General features: G+C 43.9%; 1 protein-coding gene across 12 annotated transcripts in view; it reads right to left on the bottom strand.

Annotated features, from left to right (window-relative positions):
* The window catches only part of tnrc18 (trinucleotide repeat containing 18), a 182453-nt gene that overhangs the window by 154410 nt on the left and 8308 nt on the right, over positions 1-19735 (bottom strand). For 10 of the 12 annotated variants that reach the window (XM_048551911.2, XM_048551910.2, XM_048551917.2 and 7 more), the window contains exon 2: positions 18076-18404. In XM_048551911.2, the coding sequence (XP_048407868.2) occupies positions 18076-18277 (202 nt within the window). In that variant the 5' untranslated portion in view covers positions 18278-18404. Of the gene's footprint in view, positions 1-18075; positions 18405-18591; positions 18672-19284; positions 19399-19735 lie in introns of those variants that run through there. The other 2 variants (XM_048551914.2, XM_048551915.2) reach the window with 2 other exon arrangements.

Here is a 19735-nt window from a genome sequence, read left to right as displayed (position 1 = left end):
GATGGGGAGAGGGAACTGGAATAAATAGGTAGAGAGGAGAGTATAGGTGAGGAGATAGGGAGGGGGGTAGGTCAGTCCAGGGAAGACGGACAGGTCAAGGAGGCGGGATGAGGTGGTAGGTTGGAAATGGAGGTGCGGCTTGAGGTGGGAAGAAGGGATGGGTGAGAGGAAGAACAGGTTAGGGAAGCAGAGACAGGCTGGGCTGGTTTTGGGATGCAGTTGGGGGAGGGGACGAGCTGGGCCAGTTTTGTGATGCAGTGGGGGGAGGGTAAGAACTGGGCTGGTTTTGGGATGCAGTGGGGAAAGGGGAGATTTAGAAGCTTGTGAAGTCCACATTGATAACATTGGGCTGCAGGGTTCCCAAGCGGAATATGAGTTGCTGTTCCTGCAACCTTCGGGTGGCATCATTTTGGCACTGCAGGAGGCCCATGATGGACATGTCATCTGAGGAATGGGAGGGGGAGTTGAAATGTTTCGCGACTGGGAGGTGCAGTTGTTTGTTGCGAACCGAGCAGAGGTGTTCTGCAAAGTGGTCACCAAGTCTCCACTTGGTTTCCCCAATGTAGAGGAATTGTAACTTCAGTTTATCTGGAGAACTGGTAGGTAATGAAGAGCTGTGCACAGCTGCACTTTTCTGGATGCAGTTCCTCTTTATTCTCTACACATTCATTGAAATTGTGCGCTGTTGCTGCATTTCAATGCCCTGTACTACTGAGAAGGAACTGTTTAAAACTGACAGCCTGATATGAAGAAGTATCCATTCTGAGCAGTTAGCCTTCTCCAGTGTGATCCTGCTGGAGTGAAGCTGTCCAGAATACTGTAGCTCACCCTTTCGGCTGAAGACCAGCACTTGTGGCAGATTAATCCACCGGTCACAGGTGACTAAATTCAGCAGTTTGTGAACTCAATGCTGATCCTTCTTTCCATTTAAAGGCAGTGGCTTGTTTGACCAGAATGGACAAATCAGCGGCATAGAAACCATAGTGAATAATACCAAGTAAGGCCCAACACTATATTTCGAAGAGAATGGTTCAGTAAAGATGCAGTTCAGAATCTTTACCAATTTCTTATTGGACTACATAACAGATTCCCTGATTGAACCTGGTGGAGTTATTGACTTGGGGTTTGAGGAGCAGGAACAGAAATCAAAGGCCTCAGTGCTGCTTCGTGCAAGAAACCCCCATCCCACTCACCGACCTTAGCACAGCAATTCTATTGGACTCATCATTCCAAGAACAGCTAGCTCCCTTGAGGGCTGGGTCTCAGATACTGGGACTTAAGGAACCCTCTTGCCAGACCCTGAAGTGGGTGAAGATAAGGGCTGGAACTGTCCTCAGCTTTGCCACCGTCTATGGTCAGCCACCCCCTGTCAATGCACAATGTCAAAGGTAAAGGCCATCTGACCTGGTGATTGGAAGACAAATGGAGCCAGTGTCGATGGGTGAACAAGACTTGGTATACTTAAGACATGGAGAGCAGGTTTATGACCTGAGTTGAAGTAAAACAGGAGAGAGTATGAGAGGTTGAGGGTATACTGGAATAGTCAAGTTAAGGAGGAAATATGGATGAGGATTTCGGTAGTAGATCAGCTAATGCCATTCTTAACATCAAAGATCACATTCTTTCTGATTCAAGGAGTTTTACATAAGTTCATTGGTTGTCCAAACACACTAAAAGTAGGAAAAAGCTATGACTAGCATTAGTCATTCATGGAATAGATGATCTGCCATTATTATTAAATATGCTTGAGGTCATTGGTGACCTTGAAAGAAATTGCAAAAACATTTAAATTTTTAAAGATTGTAGTGAGGCTGTTGTATTAACAGTCAAATTAGTAAACTCCATTGGAGCACAGGACATTTCATTTGTAACCTTTTTTTTCCGAATAAATGGTCATTAGAAATAGTGAGAGAGGACAAGGGGAGAGAGAATGAAAAGGCAGCCATCTTGTAAAGTCTAATATTGCCCCAGTTCCTAAAGCAGTCACCATTTTGCATTCTCAGAATTCCAGCTGAAACATAATTTGGTAATTGATGCCATGTTTAAAAAGTTAAAGAATTTTTCACCAAGGGGATAAAGGTCACAGCTTTCATTAGAATAACAGATACAGATTTATTGGCCTCAGCTGAACTGTGCAATAAATCATTGTTACCTTCTGTTAGGCCACCAACTTTATTCTTTTGGGGTACCCTATAAATCTTTATTAGGGCCGTGGCAACCAATTATTTTTGTAATCGAATACCAATCCATTACTGATTAAATCTAGAATTTTTGCTGTAGTGAATACTTTGATGTAAGTACAAGTGCCAACAAGCCTCAGAATTTGGAGTGAGTGAGTGACTGTGTGTGTGTGTGTGTGTGTGTGTGTCTGTATCTGAGAATGTGTGTGTGTATGTGTGTGTGTGTGTGTCTGTATCTGAGAATGTGTGTGTGTGTGTGTGTGTGTGTGTGTGTAAGAGAGAGTATGTGTATGAGTGTACATCTGTATGTGCATGTGTGTGAGAGTGTGTGTGTGAGTGTTTGTCTGTGTGTGTGTGGTGTGTGTGCCTGTGTATGTCTGTGTATCTGTATGTGCGAGTGTGTGTGTAATAGAAATAAACATCACTGTCTGCTGTGTTGTTGCCATGTAGCGCCCTGGCCTCCATCTGACTGTGCCATTGGATAAAGTTCATAGGCAACATAGTATAGTGTCCAGACCACCTCAAGGACAAACTCATTAGATGAGTATCCATTTCTATAATAATACTCCTCCACAGTTGCCAATATTTTATGTGGCGCATTCCAGGTTGGCCTGAGCCCTTCCAAAAACCTCCATCTTGGTAAATATCCATTGTAGTTCACAAACTATAAAGACCCACATTCTGTTCAAAACCTCAGATATTTATTGTCTGAGGAACTGCTGGTGGGGAACATAGGACTTTTGAATGCACACGGTAACCACTTAAATTCCATACTCATTCCATTTCAAAGTGATCAAACTCATGAAATATCACAGACTTTAAATAATAGACCTGACAAAGCAGAATTTGAGCATTGCATGCTTCCATTGAATGGATTTTTTGTGCTTTAAAGCGCACTGGAAAATATCAAAATATGTTATTATAGATGAAACAAGACACCAGTCTTCATATGTCTAAAATCCAACCAAACATTAGGAAATAGATTTCCTTTTCTTGAATCTAGCCTATCATTTGGTGCTCTTTCTAAGTAAATGGATGCAAATTTACTCACACACACACACACACACACACACACACACACACACACACACACACACACACACACACACACACACACACACACACACACACAAACACACACTCTCTCTCTTTCTCTCTCTCTCCCTCTCAGCAATACCTACTCACACAGTCACACACAGTTTCAAAAAGATACAGACACTCAGTCACATTGACACACACAAACAGACATACACATAGAGACTTGGCATAAACATGCAAACAAACAGAAACACACATTTCTATTCTCCAGTATAATGTTTAGCATTAAGGCTGACTTGCACAATCTTGTGTACACTCAGTGATGAGAAACAGATTCAGGCTCTGTGAAATGTTAGGAACCATTCAGTGGAGTTAGCACAGCCATTAAAAACATTTTGTATCTAGTGCTGCTGTGTATTGTGTAATCTCCCAGGGGTTACAGAAAACTCAAGATGAGGCAATTAAACCTTTGCCAAGAAAGAGATTGCCTTTTAAAGCTATAACATCAGGCAAACACTGAAAAGGAACTGAGTCCATGGCTGGGCTAATAAGGGACAGAAATCCCAGTCTAGCACACAAGCAGATCATTCTGAAAAGATGTTAATATGCAATCTGGGCCCCACCATGGACCAAAGCAATTAATACTTTACCAGTTCTCTCAAACACCCTCCTGTCAAAACATGTCCAGGCAGTCTTCACCCACAAAGAAATAAAAATTCTTGCGGCCAAAAGTCTTGGTTTTCGATTTGGAGACTTTTTCAGTTCAGTAAAATGCAAACAAATTGGAGGGTAGTGCCTACAAACGTAGGTACAAAGTAGTATATCGTGGCCTTTTGCTTGATTGAAAGAATATCTAGGACGCACTGATACTGCTCAGGGACAGCAGATCCTATAATGTGCACAGCCTCCGCTGAAGCAATAATTCCACTTTTTAAGCTACTTCTGGGACCATCAAAGTGTCATTTTGCATATGTGAGTCCTCATTCCGGATTGTACACATGTTGAATATTAATCCTGTGAGGAAACGAGATTATCACACCCCACAACTATCAAACTGCACAGGGCTAACCAAAAAATAAGTGAAATTTTGAGGTTTAAACAATTGGGGAAAACAGTTTCACTGCCTGGATGATTCAGATGTAAGAAGAAAGTCTTTTATTGTGGCATTGCGTGGAAATATTATATACAAAAGCAACAGTAAGTTGAAAGATGAACTACCCCGGTACTGAATCTCTTATTATCCCTAGGGAATTCAGCACTGAAGAAGTTTATACCTTCTGTTCCACAGAATCAGTACTAAACAGGCATTCGCACCTAGAAGGAAGGGATGGGGCTTTTATCACTATTCTCCTTTTGAAACATTTGCACACAGCTTGCAGCACAGAAAATCTCATTGCTCAGAGACATAATCAGGCCAATTTCAAGGAATCTTTTTGTATTTCATGGTGAAGGTAGGAATAGTTTACTTCAGCTACCAAAGGTTAGCAAGTACAAATCTTATCAGGGTGAGTGGTTAGTCACAATTAAATTTAAGCAAAAATATTGCACTATGGAAACCCTGGATTTTCAATAATGGCTTTCCAGCAATTAACATCAACAAAGACAGCCAGATTTAACTAGTTCGTATCCCAAAATGATTTGGAAACTTTTAGGTCAATCTGTTTACCTCTAATGATTTGTATGTAATTTCTAATATGATAGAATTTTTCATGAAATGCTGATCTGAAGCAGTTAGATTTCACAAACAGCAGCCTCTACAATCCCAGTAATGTTGCCACACTTTATCTCAATTTTAGGGATTTGTAACCATTTTCTGCTTTGTATCAAGATAATAGATCTAACTTATCTACTTGCAAAATATCATGACAGACAAAGTTAGAAAGAAATTCATAGCAATGAATTTCATTGTCACCTGAGACTGAAGAGGTTTTTTTTCTGGAAATTTCTGATTGCTTTTATGTCATGGGATGTTAGAGTCATAGGGTGTTAGAGAGATGTCACAGACACTTTGCTGCTGACAGACACACCCCACTAACTGCTAATAAAACACGTCAGTCTTCACTTTCAAATTACTACCTTCCAAAAAAGGTTGCCCAAAGACTAAAAGCTTTTGTAGGGTCTTTTTCCTTGATGGCCGTTGCTCCATTCTTTACTCCCAAGCCCGAACCATATTTAGGTTGAGACTGAAGTGTTTCACAACTCTTAGTGCTGGTGCCTAGATTTCACATTAAAGTATATTGTGATCATAAAATATAACCTATCTTCAATTTTAATACTTCTAAATTTTGACTAAGCTTCTGCAACATCACCAAAACCACCACCTAGACAGGCAAAGACAACCTCTAAGTCATACGTCATTCTGATTTAGCCATTTACCGCTACTTATTAACATGGGGTTAAAATCCCTGAACTCTCCTCCTAACAGCACAATCACCACATGGATGCAATAGTGCAAGAAACCAGCTCATCTTCACCTTCTCAAAGGTAAGTTGGGTGGAGTCATTAATGTTGGTCTTGTTTGAGAATTTTTTTTAAAGTTTTTTTTAAGTAAGTTATAATCTGTGCTAATTCAGTGATCCAACAGTAATGTTGGTTTAAACACAAAACTTGAATCTCAAACAATGCTAATCAATCTCTTACACTTTGCATTTCATACAAGTTTCATGTAGAAGGCACTTCAGCTGTCACTTATCTCAATGTCAAGCAGTTTAAGATGTGCACTGACTTGAAAAGGCAGCAATGGCCAGGAGATCTGGTCCTAGCCTATCCTGACCCAGCACCTAAACCCAAGTGGTACCAGAACTCCTGTAGGAATTCACTTATACAGCAAGCCCCATTATTTGTCATTTGTGAATTTACTTGTCTGCGCAAAACATCATGCACACCATTTTGCCCATTATGGGCTCAAAGTTTTCTGATCTACAGTTTTCAGAAAAAGGTAGAAGCAAACATAGGGAAAATGTCAAAAAGTGAAAAAAAATCCTAAATGAAAATAAAACAACTAATAACATAATGCTGCCCATAACATACTGTACTGTGCTTCCAGAAAGAGAAAGTGCATACTGTGTGTGTGTCATCTGCCTTTTGGCCTACTGAAGTGTTTACATGTTGGTTCGCATTGTTGTTACAATCATCACATTCAGCTGGAGAGCTTTAGAATAAAAGTGACTGTGGCCATTTTAATATATTTATGCTATTAAACAATTTAACCAGTAGGACATCTTCATATGTACGTATCATAAACATTACTTTAGTTGTTTTATCTTCTAATATAAATTGTACACGTCAATTTTTGGTTGTTTGGAATCTGTCCAACTGACTCATATTACAAAATATATCCATTGCTTGTGAATTCACTGCCTGTGAGTTTTATCAAGAACATTACCTCACAAATGGTGAGCCTTTACTGTACTACTTTTGAGTTCATATCAGATGCATTTTAACTTCAGCTCAATCTGGATTGTCGTGTTAGGAGTACACATAGACCTGTCGGGCAATTTCTAAGCTTCTTCGTAGTATGTACTAACATTATATTGGAGCCAGGTGAAGACCAGACTTCGATTTATGTGCACCTGAATAGGATTGCAGTGGCAATGTAACTCCAGTCTTACATTCAGAGACTTACAGCTCCCACTAGAATTGAACTGAAACTAATTATACAGCTGATTTTTTTTTGCCTAGACTTTGCCTGCATAAATGAACCAATGAAATATGATCTTTTTGCCAAGTATACTCAAGTGAAATTAAGGAATATTCCAAGTTATTAACATTTAGTTTGACATCAGCAGTATCTCCATAACATGAAAAACCCTGGACATGGAAACATGAAGACAAGCTGTGGTTTTTAGGTCGATCTGACGTAAATGGTACATTAAAGGAAAAAGAACATCCAATGTGTCTTCTATCGATCGACCCTGTGACTTATTTCTAAATGTAACGTCAGGTTGAGAGATAGGGTATTACCATGGTTTTCATTGCATTTGATCTGAAATGGGTTAAAAATACACAGTGATACTGCACTAGGCTGAGGTGAACAGATAGTGCATTGATTCCTATTTAATGTGTGTTGACAGTTAAAATGTGGACTTAGAGGCATTGGATCTACAAATGCCCCTCCCCGTTCCATTCCTCTGATTAAAAAAAACCCTCATCTACTTAAATGACCTACCATTTTCAAAGTATGCAGACAGATGGGTCACTCTCCCCTCTCCAAAGCAATGCACCAAAGAGATAAGGCAATCTGCTGACTCTGAGCTAATAAAAGCCCAGAAAAGAAGAACCCTCAGCGTTTTTGCCTTTCCAAGTTATGGATTGGCACGCATTTCAAACAGATTTATACATTATTCATAGTTTCTCCTCTCTCTGTAACTCCGGTCAAAGGATTTGAAGAGGGGGTGGGGACGATAGTGGTGCTGTGTTGGAGGCAAGGAGTGGGGGGAGGGATAGTGGAACAGAGAGGCTTAAAGAAATTGCAACGAGGGATTTGAGCGCAGGGGGCTGTGGACTGTAATGAAGTGACGGGGGCTGTCAGGCTGGAATCTGCCTTGTGTCTCTCTAAAAGTGAGTCTGGACCGAAGGGAGAGCCGCCTGCAGTCAGCCTGACTCAATCATTTGAACTGATAAGATAAAAGCTCCAAGAGGACCTGCTGTGGAAGTGTACACCCTGTACAGATTGGAAAGACTTGTTTTATTCCCTCTTGACATGATTATTGCATGTACATAAAATTATAAAATTCTACAGTTGCCAAAATGCTCTTAAATACACATCTAGACTTCATCTCATATATAGTCCCAGAGAGAAAAGCTTCCATCTCCCATCAGTGTTACCATATCATCCGGTTCCTTTCAATACTGCGCTGTTAGCATGGGCTCAGCAAAAATATTCGTTCTGGCCTTTAAGGAAAAGAGGCAATTTTTAAATTCTTCACAAGGACAGGTTCAGCAGTGGGGTTAGAACAGGAACTACGAAGTAAACAGTGGATCTTGTGTTCTATGAATCCCTAGGTTCTCGGACTTTACTGAGTTATAATGTGCTTCCTTATTCGCTCAGAAATGTTGACTTATCCCAAAGGTGATGAATGGAGTGGGGGGGGGGGGGGAAACTAATCATTAAAATGTTACCCCGAACACCCCTCTCTCCCAGCAAAAACAGAACAAAAAACAGGATGTCGATGTATCAGGATGAGGTCAGTTTTACCAGGAGTGGAGAGAAATGTGGTCACATTGTAGGCTTGTTGGGCCCGGCTGTATGGGAGATCCACTTTGTCAATGACGGCAGGACCATAACTGGGACAAACAGGCCGCGTCTGTTCCGTCGCTTCTCCTTCCTCTGCAGTGCGCTAACCACAAGAAGCACTTTACAGCTGCAAGCTGTATTACTTAAACGCACGTCCTTCCCCCTACCACCTAAACACCCAGATACACCTGCCCTGTCTTTATAAAGGGCAATAGCGAGCAAACGATTCCGTGCGCTCAGAAACGGTGTGTTCCTCCAGGCTGCTAAACCCACAAGTATGTTTCCCACACAGCCAACTGGTAAACCAGCCGTTCCTCACAGCACCAAGACACCTTCATTTGCAATCGGCGAAACAACATTTTTTTTTAAAAAAGTAATAGGTCACTGGCGAAGCTGCGGAAGGTTTGCAGTTTGCGCCAGAGATGGCATTTTCTAATGCAATTTTTAAAAAATTATAACATTTGCATTTTACAGCATTGACAAATGCGAGAAGGGCTCAGGCGCCTTCCACACCCCATCCCCACAGCCACAAGACAGTAGATGAAAGGGAGATCAAATGAAAGTGAAGCCCTTTAAACAACTGCTCTGCTTACAGCACGAACTTCAATAATTCCGTGGAGTTTTAAATGGCTGAATACAGCGTCAATGTCAGACTTGAAACGGGTGTTAAAATATGGTCCCAGGATGAAAAGTCAAATTTCAAACGGAAGGGCTTTATTTTGGCAAAACCAAAGTAGGAACCTTGCTTTCAAAGAAAATGTCTGTACAAAGTCGTTTGCAAGCCTGGGAAGGCGATCAGAGTTGGACATTTCAGAGACCGACGTGTATTGCTTTAACTGATATTGCGGGTAGCTAATGTAAAAGGCAGCCCAAACTACGAGAATGCGTACAAACAGATCAGTTAGCATACCTCACTGTCTACAATCAAGGCTGCCACTGCTCACCTACACACACACACACACACACACACACACACACACACACACACACACACACACACACACACACACACACACCCTTACTACTGCCAAAACCTGTCCCCTTTTGACTCCAACACACACCACCATCTCCCTAAGACTGGGAGAGGGCTATTCAGATCTGGTGAAACACACGGTGAGTGCTAAATTTGTGTCCATATGTTCAAAACATACAGAAACCAAACTCCCATCACCCACACATATGCTCGCCCCACACACATTCGCAGATCCACACAGACTCCCACACACACAGACTCCCACAAACACACATGTAGACACACACAGACTCCCACACACACATGCAAACTCCCATACACACACATGCAGACTCCCATACACACACATGCAGACACACACAGACTCCCACACATAAACACATACCCGCACACACACTCCTTCCCTTCAGTTGTGGTGTTTATTTTAGACCTTCCACACATTGGAAGAAATTCCTGTCTGGGGCCCAAGCGGAAAGTTGAATGAAAACTTCGACGTGATGAAAAAACATTGGGTGGACAGTAGGACGGGCTGCGAGCCGATTGGCGGCTGAGTTTAACCAGCATCACCCCAGAAAAAAAGGCCAAGCCAGCACGAGTGAAGCCTGGCCATAATAATGGGGTTGGCAGCAACTGACCAACAGCGAGAAAGAGGAGACAGGAGTGAGATTGGGCTTATTTTTTTGAAGCAGCCCATACAGATCGGAACACACAAAAATGTCTCTATTCCATTCAATGAGGTTGCAAATAGTGTAGAATGTGACTCAATGCACCTGTGTAAAACCCTATTGAAAGCGCGCTCCCCCACTGCAATGTCTAGATGTATTTTTCTTTAATATAATCTAGAGGCTGGGTCATTGTATCCAACGTTAATCTCTTTGGTTTAGAGTTGGGGACCAAATGTACCTCACCTGTCTCTGCTATTAGTGATCTCTCCACATTCTTTCTTACTGTCCCAGTTTCCCGCCCCTCCTCCCCCCCCCCCCCCCGCCACCTCCGCTACCCCTCTCCCATTACGAATGATAATGTTACATGGTCTTCTCGTACTGTACACAGTAATGGGTCTCCATAGAAACACCGCTGTTAAAGGAGATGAATATTTAACAAGACCTGACATACAATTTCTCTCCCACTGGCACTTTGTCAGAGCGTGCAAAGGGTCACCAAACTCCCGCTGCTAATCCACATCCAGCTCAGTCCGGAGCCACAGCATGCCCAAAGCCCCTCACAGGGGCAAATCCTGGCACTGTCATTGTTGCTAAACTTTGAACCAACACGAAAATCAACAGGGCAACCATCAGCCTTGACTGTAGCGTCTTTTAGTACGGCTCGGACCGGCTTGCGATCGATTTGCTTCAAAATCACTGCACTCCCCTCTCTAACTGTAACCGAAGGGCGGCCAAAGTTCAGGAAGGCAGCTCATCGCCACTTTCACCAGGATAACTAGGGAACATGCGGGACTACGTGCTGAGGGACGCACTATAGCTTGGGGCAGCTGCAACTAAGGTACAGTGGGGAAAGACCACCGTCTGAGGCCTTCCTGCTGAAGTTAAATGAGTCCCTTCAGTTATCGGGCCCTCCCAGTGCCTCATATGTACCTAAATACAATTTTGTACAAGAGATGCCTTTGGTTTGTTTGGATAGAGTCAAACCCCAATGTTTGTTTGTTTCCTTATAATGCTACTGTACTGATCCGAATGAGGTTGGTGATTATGTATATGTAGAGAGATATATGTTGTGCATAAAGCATGCTATTGAAATTAAAAATAAGTGCTAGAGACAGACAATACATGCTGGTCCAGCCAGTGACATCCACATCACATTCAGGAATTTTAAAGAAAAAGACAACATTGGACCCAAAGGCACGGTCCTTTCACAGAAACCTTTTTAAGACGGTGAGAAGTTTGGGGTGGGGTTTGGCAGAGTTTTGGGTTTTGTTTTGGAGGGTGGATGAGGTCCAACACAAGGAGCTTGTCAATGCCTGTAAATCTACCCGCTTCCTTTCTCTATAGTGCTAGTCACCTGGCCGTCCTTGCAGATGGAAGTCCAGTGCAGGGAGCAAGGGGTGAACGCTTCTGGAGCTAGGGTATGACATGGACTCCCGAATCTATGCGAAAGAAAGAGATTCTTGGAATCTTTAGGACAAAACACTTCTTGGAACATACTCCATTTTCGTAGACACAGGCGGAGATTTGTTCTGATGTGGTTTCTGTTACAAAACCCCAGTGTTCGCCGGGGACCATCCAGATGTGATAGTATTCCCAAAATACAAGAAAATATAAGGGAAGAGGTGAACAAAGTTCTCTGTCAATTCTTATCTTTCCTGGTTAATTATTCACACAGTGTGGACAATAAGCTGGTCGGAGGACTGACTGGAAATTAAATCTCCCAAAACAAGGGCAATTTCCTTCACGTTTCTGAGCTAAAGAGGGAACGTAAATCTAGAACTACTTCCGCACTCACTCTGCACCGTGTTGCTGTTATTGCTGGTACCTCACTCTCATAGGGACAAGGTTTATCCTTGTTTTTGGGGCGGGGGGAAGCAGGGTTGTTATGAGTAAATATGCTGTTCACTCTGATGAGTTTTCCAGCTCACCCACCTCCCCCAGGGGAAGACCCTGAAATGTCACAGGCCTAAGGGATTGCTGCTGGGATTAAATAACGCAGGCCTTCCGCCCCGTCAGCTGCATGCCGGCTCTCTGAAAAGGAGGGCGATTTACTGGTTGCCCCGCAGCCACAAGAGTTTAAGGGAAGTTATCTTTGATGTAGTTTGCAAATGCCCAAGAGCGGTCGGTCTGGCCAAAAAGACAATCAGATTTTTGTTTAAAAGGAATATAAACGTTTTAGGTGCAGCTCTGAGTGAGCTAAATGCTGGGATTTGTTCTGGGTGTTTTATTTTCCCTTTCTTCCCGTGCCCCATGGATCTTAAAACCAAGTCAGTGCCGTCCTCCCACCACCGCCTCCCCCCCCCCCCCCCCCACACGCCCCGAGGCCTCCCAGGACTACAATCATCCGGCTTTATCGCTCTCCCAAACTTGGGAAACCAGCCGAGGAAGGCAAATCTTTCTTTTATCTTGCTTCACTTGCGTTGCTCAACCTTTCCGAAGGAATCTAAAAAGAAAGTCTAATTTAGATCTTAACAATTTTTTGGGGGTTCTGCAACTGTAGTTGACACCAAAGTCTCCCTTAGACTCCTCTCTGAAAGAGCTGTCACCTGCAGAGTCTGCCACCCCCAACTAGAAATGAGCACGGTTCACGGGCAGTGAGGCACTTAAGGGAAACACACAGGGGGGGAGAAATTGACAAATTCTCGGGGTTTTATTCTGGATGGGTTACTGACGGTGTACCTATTTTATACGTTTAAAACAAAACCTCCAGGGCGAAAAGAAACTTTTCTGTGCAAGTGTCACATGCACACACACACCCGTCACAAGCAGGCAAAAATAAAACGGGCCTTTTGGGAAAGGGGGTGCAGAATACCTTAGTCTGGATTATTTAGGTTGAACCAACACGTTACACTCTCCCCCGCAAAATACAGACTTGGAGTAAACAAAAGGAAGTATTTTACAGATTATTTTGAGGCAAGCAATTGGCGTTCAATTATAATCTGCCAAAGGGTTCAGTTTAGCGTAAATTTGAGGATGGGTCATCCAACACATGCCAGTATTCCTGTGCCAGTCTCTCTTTGTTAGAATTTATTCTAGTGAATGGGGGACTCATTAACCGGGTGGGGGCTGTTTCTCAAAGCCATTATTACATCTACTTACTGACCGTCTGAGTAAAAGTCTAGACTGAATCTCCAGGCGAAGGAAGGAGAATAAATGTAAACGTGGATTCTTTTAAATTAAAACAACTTAATGTCGGTGTATTGATACTGCAACAGAAAGCACGCACGTTCAGATTGTTGGGAGTCGGATACTGGAGGGCAAGAGAGGCTGGCGTTCAGTTCTGAGAGAGAGCGGAGCCGCCTGCTTAGTGTCTGGGTTTCCAGGTCGCTTTACAACCTGAAACAGCCGTTTTGTGTTTTCTTGTGCGTGTTGAGGATTCCACTCCTACCCACGACACGCTGCTCAGAATCGGGTCATAGCTCTCCTCACAAAGTCTCCCAACTCCCTCCTTGTGGGTCATTCGTACTTGTCCCCCCCCAAAGTTGGGAGGCCGAGAGACTCTCTGCCCGGGTTACACACACACACACACACACACACACACACACACACACACACACACACACACACAGGAAACCCCACTCCAAGGACTGTGTTTACTCTGAGGCGACTGCCCGGCTTCACCCCAAACCATCACCGAAGACCCCGGCAGAGCCTTTCGGCCTCATGAAGTTGCTGATTGGGATATTCGGGGGATCGACACGGTATCCGAGAGTCAAACCGCCCGCAACTCGCCAAAATATTTGTTCAATACGGCAGAAACTTTGAAGTTTAGAGCTCAGAAGGCAATGAGACATCTATCTATCTACTGTCTATCTCTGTTTCTACCTCTGTATGTCCATCTCTCTCTCCGTCTCTATCAATCAATCTCTACCTTTTCTAATTAAGCATATCTTTTCCAGTTTGATGACTCGCACAGGGTTAAACCTAGCGTTAAACCATAGTTCGAACTATCATCTGCAGTCATTCTAACTCATTTCTCTGACCTCAAACACCACTACCAACCCCCCACCCCACCCCACTCCATCCTCCCAATGTGTATTTTTTTTCCCTTTCAGGCAAAGGAACAGTCCGTGCTGAGTTGAAGACGGTGATCGAAGTCGCGACACACTGTCGGTGTCCGGATAAAGCACAGACAAGCCAGTCGCACGCCGCTCCGTTGAAGCAAGCGAGAGGAGAGTTCCTTATGTGTGTGTATGGCTCTGTTTGTGTGTGTGTGCGTGTGTGTGTTGGGGGTGGTGGGAGGTCGCCCCGTTTACAAACCCACCCCCCAACACCCCGCTCTCGTTAACGTGTCCCGAGCAGTTACAATTACAAATTGCGACCGTATTAAAGGGTGCCCTGGTCTGGGAGAAAGCAGAGAGTGTGTGAGCAGCAGCCGCCCCGGCCTCTCTTCAATCAGTCCCTCTGACAGATCGTAAACTACTGCTTGTATTCACGCATAGAGTCGCAGCTTTGGTCGAACATTTCACCCCAAAACGCCGGCACCACAGCCCGGATACACTCCCCTGCTGTCCTACTCCAGCCAAACATACAACAGGCTCTCTATAATGTCCCAGACGGAGGGTTTAAACACGGGATGATCAGATTATAGTCTCCCGGTGTTCAGGAGGAGAAATGGAACTGGTCAAAGGGACACGGGTTAATGTTTGTTTTTAAACAGGACTAGAGCCGAACGCTGAACACGAAAGCCAAAATAGTCCTAAGCAACGGGCTTTGATACCAACTCCCCTTCCTCGTCAAGGCTGTGTTGGTTCAGATGAAAGGCCACTGTGAATGTTTGACTGAAGACTGTGTTATAAATACTAGGGTGTTCAAGGCCACTAGCGAGGGAGAGGGGTAGGAGAATGTGAGCGATATAACATCAAGATTTCCAGGGGCGACCTACTCCGTCCCCTGAGTTAGCCTCTCCTGAACGTTAAAATGTCCCTTTCAAAGCAAAAAATGACGACACTTTCTTCGAAACCGGCTGCAGCCGAATTTAAGTTTCAATGTTCTCAACGCCCTAGAAACACAATCAAAGGACCCACCAAAGTGATTCACATGAAACTCTCACATTTCCCGCAATCTCCTAAGTGGGGTTGGACCCCTTCTGTTTCGTTGTACACAGCAGGTCCCGTTAATAAGTCTTAGTCCACTGATTCAGTTATTTCACGGATCACCCCCACGTATATTTGGAGCGAATCAATCACTGTTTGTGAGCTGGGAGTTAGCGCTACAAGTCTGTCCTCCCTCAGCTGGTGCTGTTGACAAGAAATACGAGCGAGTTCTCTTTTTTTTTCTAATTTCAACGCCCAACCACCTTCACAAGGCAAATCTGCCGAAGTCTTTAATTGTAACTTAAAACCGCTGCCCAAAATTTAATATTTAAAAATCCATTAAGGTAATGCGATGGAGCATATGGATAACAAAAGCTGTTCGTAGTAACCATCAAAGCTTGAAAATCAAACTGTATGTTTCTTTTAAAAACACAGTATACATCGGTCTCCCTTGCATTTCTATAAGGCAACTAATATTCCAAATGTACACTTAATGTTAAAACACTAACTAGTAGTCGCTATCTTTCAGTAAGCTTTACTGAATAACTAACCTGTTTTAACATTTTGAGTAAATTTAAGCAGTGAAGGTTCAGAAAGGTTTCAGCTCTGGCTATGAACAACACAGAGTTTGAAATCTCAACTCCTACTGTATCTCTCACACACATCAGCGAACCTCAGGTTGGCTCAAACTAAACAGCCGAAATTCCGCGCCCCTCCAAAAAAAACCAACCCCGTTAAACAGGAGACTCCAACGCGAGGCGTTCAGCAGCTTTTTTCATACGGCCACCTTTCGAATGAGAAGCACTTTGGGGAAAGTTGTTAATCAGGGAACCTGCAAATGCAAAAGCTTTAGGCTTGGCCTGTGGGGTTTGAAGTGAAAACCCAACACTCAGGCAACACTGCAGAAGGCAAATACATACAACTGGGTCAGAGCAAAACGCAGTGAAGCGAGGGCCGCTAGCTAAAACCCGATCCTTTTTGTGTGTGTATGTGTGTTTATTAACCTAACGCCACAGAAGGAGCTGTAAACGGCTGACAATCTGTTCGAACAGATCGGGCCACAAACACAGAGGCAGGGCTGCAACTTTGAACACAGCTCAGGAGCGCCAGCGACTACTTGAAAAAGTGCTCGAGCGAGAGAGTCCGAAAATGGGACGGTGTCAGCTCAGCAAAATGGGCAGAAGTGAAGCTGGGCCTGATCCTAAAATACATTAAGCAAGCATTCACTTTCAAGGCGTTTATGTCTCTGATGCTGTGAAGCTCGAAATTGCCGACCAGGCATGTTGCTGTATATAGTATAGAGGTGCCTCCAGGCAATGCGGGTTGACGCTGGGGTTATTTTTTTCATCGATGTTCCTACAAAGGTGAATCTGCACTATTGTAATTAACACGAACAAGTGTGAATATCGGACGTGCGGTGGGGGAGGCAGTGAGGCCCAGTATCTTCAGAAAGGTTTACAATTCATTTCACCATAGCTGGAGTGCACCCTTATCTCAAACACCCCTCGCCCAAACCGAACCTCCACAACCGACGGCTTTTACTCTGCTTTGCAATGTCAGGGATTTCGGTTCGTACACTGTGCCCGGTTTCACTGACATTTGCAGTCTCTGCAATGCTGTTGCAAATTTCTGATGAAGGGTCTAGACCCGAAACGTCAGCTTTCCTGCTCCTCTAATGCTGCTTGGCCTGCTGTGTTCATCCAGCTCCACACCTTGTTATCTCCGTTTCCTCAAACCCAGGGCGCCCACTCTCAACACCCTAACCCTGCCATGCACGAATACCAGACGAAACTCAGGACGAACATCGCTGCCTGCAGTGTTGAGAATGCTGCTTGCATTTATTAGCCGTGAATGCGAGCAGATTTACATACGAAAAGACCAGCGTTGTAAGGGACAATTCACACAAGTAGAAAACCGACGGGATATTTACTTGAATTTACTAACGACATTGCGTTCAAGTTCCTCCCTCCTGTAACTGCTGTATCTGACTGAAACTGTCTCTGTCAGCGGCAATATACTTTTTTAAAAACTATTTTCCCCTGCTGGTTTTCTCTCTGCGCTTTCAAAATGCATTTTTCGTGCGTGTGATAGAAAGAAGAACACGAGCCAGATCATACGCACTGAGGGTAGTGAGAGAGAACTAGTCACCGCCTCAGGAATAAAACGCTCAGTGCCACTTCCTAGCCAGTAGTACTTTAAATATAGGAACAAGGGGACACCCCACTTCTCGCCTGTTCAAGAGGTTGGGTCCTTTAAAATAAAATCCTGCAGAGACAACAGTCCCCAAAAAGCTGTTCATAAACACCCACCCTGTGTGTGTCTGTGCGGCCGCTGCTGAATGGAGCTTAAGGTTCATCGCCCACCGCTCCTTTGACCTGAAGCTTCCCACTAACGTCAGGCACAGTATTACCTGAAAACCTCTCGGCTCATAATAAAGGAAACAGAAGAGCGAGGGAGCGGGGTGTTTTCCGCTTTGTGTCGCTTCTACATAGCCACCAGAAACTCCGAGCCATGTTGGGAGGGGGAAAAATCAACTCGGGATGTTCGTAACATTTGAGACAGGGAGAATCAGAAACAGCGGATTACACTCAACAAGACTTGGATAATGGAAGTTTAACCGACCCTCAGTTTCATTGTTAAAGATTATTTGGTTTCAGTATTAACACAGTCTACATACCAACCGGGCTCATTGCATATAAAAGCATTGTAGTTTGCTGAACTTTCCAGCAAACTTTTAGAACCCATACAATCCTCTACTCTTGCCAGTTCTCCCCCTCCCCCCAGTTAGATAGGCTACATTGCACTTCGCAAACTCTCGTGGTTTTGAAAAATCATTGGGTTACAAACAGATTTCCAACAACAAATCGATTTTAAGAGATAGAGAAAAACCAAAAAAAAAGAAAGTCTAGCAGTACGATGAAGAGAGAATTGGTAACGGCTGTCTTACCCGAATGGCCGTGCACTGAGACCGGGGACGAGAGGTACTTGGCCGGCGGCAGGTGAGTGCCGAGCGCCGAGCTCATGTGGCCGGCGGACGGGCCGATTCTGCCGGCCTGAGCGCCCACCCTGGGAGCCTCCATACCCAGGCCGGTAAGCAAGGGCGACGGGACGTGGACTGTACGGTGGAGGCCAAAGTCTCTGCCATCCATAATCGGAATCCTCCCCAAACTTGGTTTCGGAACTAACCGTCCCCCCCTCCAACGTTAAAATTCAGGCTACAGCGCCAGGCTCTCCAAGCGCGTGGTCAGGATTCATCCGAGGCATTTTGAACGGCATCTGTACAGAAAGAGAGCCGAAATATTACTCAGTAAAAATACTAACTCTTCACCGCGAACGGCCACTCAACTCTGATTCATAAGAAAGCATCGCTGTTATTAGTTTAAGGACAGAAACTAGCACAAAACATTGCCCCTTTGTCGATCTTCTCTCTCAAGAATTAACTGAAATTTAAATTTAGCCTCACGTTGCTACCACACGGTCTGTCCAAAGGCCTCCTCTTGGTGCAAACATCTATTTTGTTCTCGAAACGAAACCCAGCTTCACCTCTCACTGTACAACCCCAACATGAATCGCTTTTAAAATGCTTCTGTAGGAAATTGTATCGTGTTCGCTACTCCCCCCAGAACGCACCCCCCAGTCTCCAGCATTAAAGAAAACAGAGAAATGATTTTTTTTGCTGCGACTAATCGTCCCGCCTTTATTTTAACTTTATAGCCCCCGAATAAATGCTTCGAGTGTCGGTATATCTGACTGCTATTGATGGTCGTGTAGAAAAAAAATCCGAGTAAACACAAGCTGTTCTCCACATAAAAACCAGAAGTAATCACATTCAGCAGCTAAAGGTAATCATTCAAAATGATAGCCTTGCACATGTTTTTGAAACATTTTTAACAAATTTAGGCTTCACATGTTAACTTTTTTAAAAATGTCACTAACAGGTAAATGCAGAAACAGCGTAGCTCTAGAGAGATTATGTATCTGCTCACTGCAGTTGTTTGTAAGACAGCTCATTTCAAAAATAAATAACATTTATCCCCTCGTCGTTGAGCTCAACAACTCCAATTCCCACGTCTCGTCCCCGATTGACTGTGTTCCCTTCTCAAAGCGCATTGCTGCGTTTCCAATGTGAGTTTCTAAAAATCCCAAGTTCACTTACAAATGACTGATGTCGCCCGATGTACGGTGCAGAAACACACAGATGTCGAAGGCAGTAAAATGCCTGCAACTCGAAGGTTAGCCGAGAAAGTTATTCTTCTCCCTACCCCGCAAAAAAAAGCTAGAAGCAGACACATTAACCAAAACCATGTTTGGATATGAGTGGTTTCTTTTTTAAAAAAAGGTATGGAGAACTCTCCGCCAACTGAATCCTTTAGGAAGCTGGCTTTAGTTTCCCAGCTTTAGTCTGTACTTCATGGCATGGTTTAAATCCTGATTTTAATTAAACACAGTCAGTTGATCAAAGCTTAACATCAACTGCAACCACCAGCCAACACCCCCTCTCCACTTTTGATAAAATAGAACTTATTTTACTTTCAGATAACTCCGAGCCTTGCTACGCTTCCACGTTTGACTACATTTCACTTGCCTTCAGCGAAAACGTCGGACTT

This window comes from Stegostoma tigrinum, chromosome 23 (assembly GCF_030684315.1).
Source record: "Stegostoma tigrinum isolate sSteTig4 chromosome 23, sSteTig4.hap1, whole genome shotgun sequence".
Taxonomy (NCBI): Eukaryota; Metazoa; Chordata; class Chondrichthyes; order Orectolobiformes; family Stegostomatidae; genus Stegostoma; species Stegostoma tigrinum.
Note: the sequence above shows the minus strand (reverse complement) of the source record. Positions and strands in the feature narration are given on the sequence as shown.